The sequence below is a fragment of the Cheilinus undulatus genome, linkage group 16, assembly GCF_018320785.1.
Source record: "Cheilinus undulatus linkage group 16, ASM1832078v1, whole genome shotgun sequence".
NCBI classification, from domain to species: Eukaryota; Metazoa; Chordata; class Actinopteri; order Labriformes; family Labridae; genus Cheilinus; species Cheilinus undulatus.
This window is the reverse complement of record NC_054880.1, coordinates 20,382,698-20,390,839: the sequence shown is the minus strand read 5'-3', so window position 1 is coordinate 20,390,839 and position 8,142 is coordinate 20,382,698. Positions and strand designations below refer to the sequence as shown.

The window sequence follows — 8,142 nt, the reverse complement described above, 5'->3', positions numbered from 1 at the left end:
TCTTTTTTATCTGTTATTACAGCAAAATGTGGTGAACTTAGCTCAGATTTCTCCTGGATGGGATCTTTACTCAGTCAACCAAAAGGCTAACAAGCTAATTAAGCTGAGGCTACCTGCTGTGTTTGCCCCTGAGGAAGACTGCAGTTTAATACTGGGAAGTGAGAGACGACTTTTAGGAAATCTTTGTGTTTGACTCTGGGTGAGAGTGTGTCGTTATGTATATGAATGCGTCAGATGCTTTCGTACATGATCCTTTTGTCATTCTCTAAAGAGCCCTCATAAATGCTTAAATGTGTTTAAGTGCTATTCTGTAAGTGTCCTTTTAAATGTTTTAAAAGTAGAAGACTTGACTGACTTTACAGTAAAGGTTTTATTACAGATTCCTGCTTCAAGATTTATTTCAAATAACTCCACATTTCAGCTATTATCCCTATTTCCACAGCTGTAGCTCTAAACTTCTACATAAAACTCATACATCATTTGCAACTATCTGCTCCATTTCAAGGACTAATTCATGAACCAAAGTGTTGAAGATATTCGGATGCAAACCCTCAAAAAGTAGCCCTGCTCCATTCTCGTTACATTTGCTTTTGGTCTTAATGTGTACAGAAGCTTTCTAAATCTTTACTCTCTGCAGAGCTGCACTCTCATGCTAACAGAGTAAGGTTTTCTTTGACCACAGTAAGGTGAGCTTTTAGAAGAGGGGAGACTTCTTTTTAGTTTATTGCCTCATCCATCCCTGAATTTATATCTTTTTATAATGAAGAGTTGACATTACAAAAAGTGAATCTAGCTTTCCGAGGTAGAATCTGTAACATTGTTTTGAAATTGCTCTTTGTGTTTCACATTTTTAAGGAAATATCGCACAGAAGACATGCAGGAGATGTAAAGGAGTCCTGTCCTGACACAGGCAGCAGCTGCAGACCTGAAAACCACCCAAGAAAAAAAAGAAACACAAGTCAGATCGGCTTCTCCTCCGCTATTGTCAGAAGTCCCGCCCCTTCTTGATTTTGATTGGCAAGTGAGGGGAGAAGTGACATTGACGAGAGCATTGTGTTGAACAAGTTGAACAGTTGAATGCTTTAAGTGTGAAACAAAAACAGCTAGCTATGGACATAGGGCCTAAACTGACCTTTTTTTTTAGTAATTCATAGGTCAAGGTCATTATGACTCTTGTTCATCCCTTGCACAAGATTCCTTGTGGGAGTTTCTTCAAACTTTGCACAGATGCTCATCCTTGCTTAACGATAAACTGGTTAAATTTTGAAGGCCATAGGTCAAAGGTCATTATGACTCTTGTTCATCCCTTGCACAAGATTCCTTGTGGGAGTTTCTTCAAACTTTGCACAGATCCTCATCCTAGCTTAACGATGAACTGGTTAAATTTTGAAGGCCATGGGTCAAAGGTCAAGGTTGCTGGGATTGCATTCATCTCTTGCTTGTGATCATGATATTGTCACTGCCAATAAAAAGTTTTCACCCTCTGGATGCTTTACCCTTTTATTGATTTTATAGATCAATCATGGCCGATTTGACTTGGCTTGATTTGACAAAATAATAGAATAAGTGGCCCTTAGAGTCACCTTTGTTTATAAAATTTGTACTTTTTCTTGGCCTACCAATGTACCTTTACTATCTGGCAAATAAAAACTTGCAGATTATTGCCAGGTGGTAGTTTCCCTCTAACTGCACATCAGTAAGAGCACCAGCGTTTAGGAATGACATTTTTTTTTTTTTTTTTTTGCATTGAGTCTGATTTGCATTGAAAAAGGAAAACTTGCTCTGGATGAATGCTTGGCAGATCATTTTCTTGTGTCCAATCTGCAGAGCTCTCACAGAAAACGTTAGCTCTCCAGCACTGTTTGGGGACTGTTTATTAAATCTTTGTGTTTGTTTTATGAATAATATGGTGTATTTCGGCTCATTTGCATAGATTTATTGGGCGCAAAAAAGGTTCACAAACCTTCTGGAAATCAGACCCTCCTTTTTAATTTTAAAGAGGATATAAATATTCAGAACATTTGTAGAGGTTTAATTTTCAGTAGTGTTTACAAGAACTAAGATATCTATAATATGTCAGTTACACTTACAAACCACTTCATTAGGTATATCTGTTCAACCACTCATTGGTACAAATCTAATCAGCCAATCACGTGGCAGCAACCAATGACTTTAGACAAGTAGACATGATGAAGATGATTGGCTGAAGTTCAAAGTGGGGAAGAATTTGGAACGTAGAATGTGATGCTATGATCTCTGTTAGGTCATAGTAGTGAGTTCTAGAATCCTTACAAAGCCTGAGAACTCATATATCTTGACTAAAATTACACTCTAGAGACATTTGAGCCAAGACCAGCAACCCAAAAATACAGGGACACGGACTTAAAGATTTTGCAAGAAAAACAAAAGAAAGACATCAAGATGAGTGATAACAGTAAACTATCTTACTTTAATGATCTCCGTCTGGGGGGAGATTTCTGTGACGCAGTCATCAGAGTTGAAGATGTGGAGTTTAAAGTCCACAAAGTTATCCTCTGTAACTGCAGCCCATACTTCAGGTGAGTTTGTAGTTTGATATCAGAGAAATTAGAGAATTGTTTTTATTACTTAAATTGAGCAAAAAAACTCAAAACCAAGAAACAGCACAATCAAGTTAAATTGTTTGGGATAAAACAGCTTTGGCTTTTCAAAGATCGTAAAACAAAACTGAGTTTCACATTACAAAAAAAGTACGACTGTTTTGATGACATTTCAGCACCTAAAAGTCAACTAGTAGGGCTTTTTTTCCCCTTTAGATGTGTATAACCCCAAAATAAGAAAAAACAACTTCAAAGATGTTCAAATTTGGAGCAAGATGACTTATGATGGGTTTTAAAAGTTGGAAATACTTACAAATTAGTTATTCATTAAATGCATATTTTATTTCCATGCAACCTATGGATATGTCACTAGTATACTGTCCACTACGGAAACCCTGACAGGACTTGCATTCATATTTTTATTCACTCCATTTTACCAAGATCAGGAGTACATTTTTAATGTTCTCTATGGATTTTGGCCTAAACATGTTATTATCTCAGGATGATAATACAAGTTTTCCTATGATTACAAGTCAGTTTGAGAAATTATCTTAAGATCTCTACAAATACCCCATTTAACAGCAAACCAACATTGTTATCTCAGGATAATGGCATACAGTCATCTAGATGTAGCAGTAACAACTTGAAATGACTCGTAATCATGAGAAAATAGAATGAAATAAAGCTTGTGTCTGCTAAAAGCTTACGTAGAAATTTTTGCAAATTTATTAAAAATGTAAAAAACCTGAACCATCAAGTATCAAAAGTATCAGGCTGCAACATAAAGTTTTAAAAAAGTGAAGAAGGTCTGAATACTTTCTGAATGATCTATATCTATGCTGAACTGATACTATGTTTTTGGATGGTCCACAGAGCTCTGTTCTTACGCTGGTCGACCCCAGATAAAAAGATCTTCAACATACCTGACCTGTCTCCTGGCATGATGGAGCTCATAATTGACTTTGCCTACACCGGCTCTGTTTCTGTAACTGAGGAAAATGTGCAGGAGCTTTTCCTAGCAGCCGATCAATTCATTGTGATGGACATCGTCCAAACCTGCTGCGACTTCCTTGAGGAGCGACTCTGCCCAGAGAACTGTATCGACATCTGGCACTTCACTAACGTAGTCTTCCACATGGGGCTGCATTCCAAGGTGTACCGCTACATCATCGATCACTTTGATGAGGTCATTTCCTGTGAAGAATTCCTGCAGCTCTCCGTGGAGGAACTGGTTGACTTCCTCGAGAAAGATGACCTGAATGTGAAGCTTGAAAGATCCGTGTTTGATGCCATTATCCGTTGGATTGGCCACATACCGGAGGAACGAGGAGGACACATCAGTTTGCTCTTCTCTAAGGTAAAGAGATGTAGCTAAGGAGTTCTTATGAATACAGAATGAAACACTGCAGAGACATATTAAATCATATCTACACTACTCATACTAGGTCCTACCACTCCCTAAACATAGATTATAAGAGGGGGGGGCTGCTTTAGAAGGAAATGTAATGCAATCAGATGCACCACAAGCTCCCATCTAACACAGTCACACAGATGCAGAGTTTGCACACACCAAATAACATTTGAATGAACATATTCTCCTGTCTTTCATGTTGGTGTATTGATGTGGTTATACTGTATAGAGCGGCCAGCCAGTCTGTCCCAAAGCATTAGTTTCTCATAGATCTTTTCCTTACCTCTGTGTACATCTCTGGTAGAAGGGGCTTAGCTCCATGAAAAAAACCAATATGTTGTGTGCAATTGTAGCACACCTATGGTCACAATCAACCAAGATGGCTGCTACTTTGCAAATGTGGTTTGTCCAAAAGGTATTGCAAGATTTACTCAACCCTGGCACATGCTACAACAATGGTGCCTTTTCTTGGCCTGATTCCCCTCTTTTTAACCAAAGTCAGCAAACCTTGATGGTTAAAACTATTATCTAGACAGTTTTTCCGGTGGTGTGTGGTGTAGTAGTTTGATTTTTCTCCCTCCAATCTTCTTGTTACTTGTTATAAACATGTTTAGTATTTACCATGAAAAATTCTGTTGTGTGGGGGAACACCACAACCTTGCAAACTGGATGGATTTGCCATCAAGCAGCGTCCGTCATCAAGCAAATCCATCTTGCAAAGCTCAAATTTTCATTTTTTGGACCAATCAGCAGCGATGTGGTAGCTGGAGGTGGGGTTAAGTTGTACGGTGAGTAGATAGCAATGGCTGGCATCAGTAGAGCAGTTAGCTCAGATGTAGCTATAGTATAGTGGCAGTTTTATCAGAACTGGATCCCATTTCTATATTTAAGTGCCTGAAAAGTATTTTAGGTTTGTTGTATCACAGGGCACTGTGTCATGAACCACCAGGCCAAATTTAAGTCATGAAAAACATTTCTAAGTTTTCAAAATTAAGCTTAAAATCATAAAATGAGGTAGTAATATCTGTTCTGGTTATCTTTTGGTTATCTTTTGGTTAGTGCCAGGCTTAACATTTTTTGATTTAAAGCTTTTGCCAGTATTTGTTGACTTGATCAAATACACTCAATATAACCTCTTTTATGTAGTTGAGAACTGAAATGATTGAAACCAATATCAAACTCAGCTGAGGTCTGAACCTTGAACTAAGGTCAGTTAGCTTTGTTTAAGACATGTCCTCTTGTTGATGTCTAGGTGCGGCTGGCAATGATGAGCCAAGAAAGCATCATGCTTCATATCATGTCCAATGACCTGGTGAGAAACAACGCTCAGTGCATGGAGACTATTCAAGCCTTACTTTCCGCTATGATAGACGGGTCCACAATAAATAGTCTCTCCCAACCTTTCATGCGCCTCCGCCTTCCTTCTGCCATCCTTTTGGCAATTGGAGGGTGGAGTGGAGGTAATCCCACTAACGGCATTGAGGCGTACGACTATCGAGCCGACCAGTGGCTCACTGTGACAAACAATGCAGAGCGCCCTCGAGCCTACCACGGCACTGCATTTCTCAACGGGTACGTGTACTGCGTTGGTGGCTTTGACCGCTTAGAGCATTTCAACAGCATGCGCCGGTTGGACCTCAGCACATTTATCTGGCATGAGGTGGCACCAATGTACCATCGCCGCTGCTATGTTAGTGTCACCGTACTGGATGGATGCATTTATGCCCTGGGAGGTTATGATGGACATGCACGACTCAGCGCTGCTGAGCGCTACAAACCTGAGACCAACCAGTGGACTCTTATTGCACAAATGAATGAGCAGAGGAGCGACGCCAGCTGTACAACCCTCAACAGCAAGGTAAGTGAAGGGAAAGCAGCTTTGACCAATAGAAAGGAGTGTTACTGAGTTTGAAATATCGCCATCTGATATTCAGTTCCATTAAGAGCCTGTAAACAGTGCATTATAGTTTGTTTATCATGTTAGGTTGTATGAGGTACTTGTCGGTAGTAAGTTTAATAGTCAAAGGAGATGCTGGTTATTGTGGCCTCTTTGAGAAAGGACCAGCCGCAGTGCCAGCGAGGCAAAGCAAAGCTATTGATTGATGCAGACAGGGGCATTTGTACTTTGTAATTTACCTTATTTTTCTGTTCTTCCACTTGAACCAAACTGATCAGCTGTTTTGGTCTTTGGGCATGGGAACCTTTGGTGTTAAAACACTGAACATTTTCTCCAGAAAAAAGCCAATACATACCTTCAAATTGTAGAACCCCAATTCCAGAGAAGTTGGGCCCCTGTGTGAAATGTAAATGAAAACAGACTGCATTCATTTGCAAATCTGAAGGCTAAGGCTAAGAGTCACGGGAACTGAACTGTTAGATGAGGTTGAGGTTCACATGCATTTTTATGACCCTGTGAGTATTAGTTTAATAGGTAGGAATACTCACAGGGTCAGAAAGCATTGACTTTTTATTCAGCTGTACCAAAGTGAAGCCAAAAGTATCCTTCAACAAATGCTAACATACTGCACTGGTAACATAATTTGGAACAACGGCATGCATAGAAGGGAGTTAGCTGTTTGAATCAATATATTGGCTTCACTACCAGACAGCTCACACCCTGTTCATCTTAATTCATGGTACGGTCTGTGGGTTAGAGTCAGACTAGAGGCCCTATATGTAAATAATGATATACTATGCATTGAGATATTAAGCCATGTGAGTTGCAGATACTGTTGTGTGTGTTTTATGATTGTTTCTTAACATAATTATCTGTAAATGCTAAGAATGTAATAAAATATCATAATAACTTTCTTGTTCTTTGCAGATTTATATCTGTGGTGGCTTTAATGGAAATGAGTGCCTGCAGACTTGCGAATACTACACACCCGAAGCTGACCAATGGACGATGATCAGACCCATGCTCAGCCAACGAAGTGGAATCGGCGTCATTGCCTATGCAGGCAGAGTCTATGCAGTAAGTTCATACAATCTTTCATCCACTATATTTGATTTTTGCTGGAGTGACAGTCAGAATTTTGCATATCAATCCTTTAAACAACCAGTATGACTGATTATCTGACTTTCCTCCTGCAGGTTGGTGGCTTCGATGGCACCTCCCGTCTGCACAGCGCTGAATCCTACAACCCCCACACCAACACCTGGCATGAGGTGCCCTCCATGTTGAACCCTCGCAGCAACTTCGGAATCGAAGTGATTGATGACCATCTCTTTGCTGTCGGGGGCTTCAATGGCTTCACCACCTCGTATAACGTTGAATACTACGACGTATCAACCAACGTGTGGACTGTGGCCGCAGACATGGACATTTTCCGCAGCGCTGTAAGCTGCTGTGTGGTGTATGGGGTCCCCAACATCGACAGGTTCACTGTCTCTAGAGACAGCCTGCTTTCAGACTTAGAGTTTGAGACTGCTGAGTCAGATAACTCAGAATAGTCCTGAACTCCAGTCTTTAGTGCAGGCTTGCCTTTACCACCACCTGGCAAAGTCTCTAAATAAATTTTTGAGCATTAGCTTGTTGTTGTACCCAAGACTTTTTTTTAACTTTTCAGCTTAAAATCAAATGTGCAAGTTTTATATCCTATGAGAAGGTCGATGTGGTCAAGACTCAGACTCAGGGTCTGATTTAAATACTAATGCAGGATTAATCTGCATAAACTGACATCAGTATATTACTAGCCTCTCATTTCAATGCCTTATCTGATTTTATTGCTGCTTTTTAACACAAAATGAATTCAGATCAGGTTTCACCCCAGAGTCATTTTTAGGTTGAAAAAGCTGGTACACTATTCACTGAATTTTGGTAAACAAAAAAAACGTTTGTCTTTTATCATACTTATAATCAAGCCTGTATAAAAAAGAAATATCATGAGCATACCGTGAGCTCAACACTAAGCGGCGTTGGGCAATGTAGTATTCAGCAAGAAAAAGCCCCTTTTGCCAGGCAGCAACACCAGATTAAAAGAGATGCAGAAAGAGAGAGGAGCGAGATGCAGGACATGGGTGGGCTGGGTTGGTCTCAGACAGAACGTGTGCAGGCTTAGGGGTCAGGCTGGAAATTTTGGGCCCAATCTAAGCTCCAAGAGCAGTAGCAGATATGTGAACTGAGCTGCTGCTGCTCAAATCAAGCTGACA

The 8,142-nt window shown here is 40.1% G+C and overlaps 1 protein-coding gene across 1 annotated transcript; it reads left to right on the top strand.

The window, feature by feature from the left end:
• Window positions 1-2,421: 2,421 nt before the first annotated feature.
• LOC121523668 (kelch-like protein 10) lies at window positions 2,422-7,443 on the top strand. The gene is made up of 5 exons (XM_041808600.1): window positions 2,422-2,558; window positions 3,453-3,936; window positions 5,243-5,848; window positions 6,815-6,964; window positions 7,084-7,443. The coding sequence occupies exons 1-5, from the start codon at window positions 2,422-2,424 to the stop codon at window positions 7,441-7,443; spliced, it is 1,737 nt and encodes a 578-aa protein (XP_041664534.1).
• The last annotated feature ends 699 nt before the right edge of the window (window positions 7,444-8,142 follow it).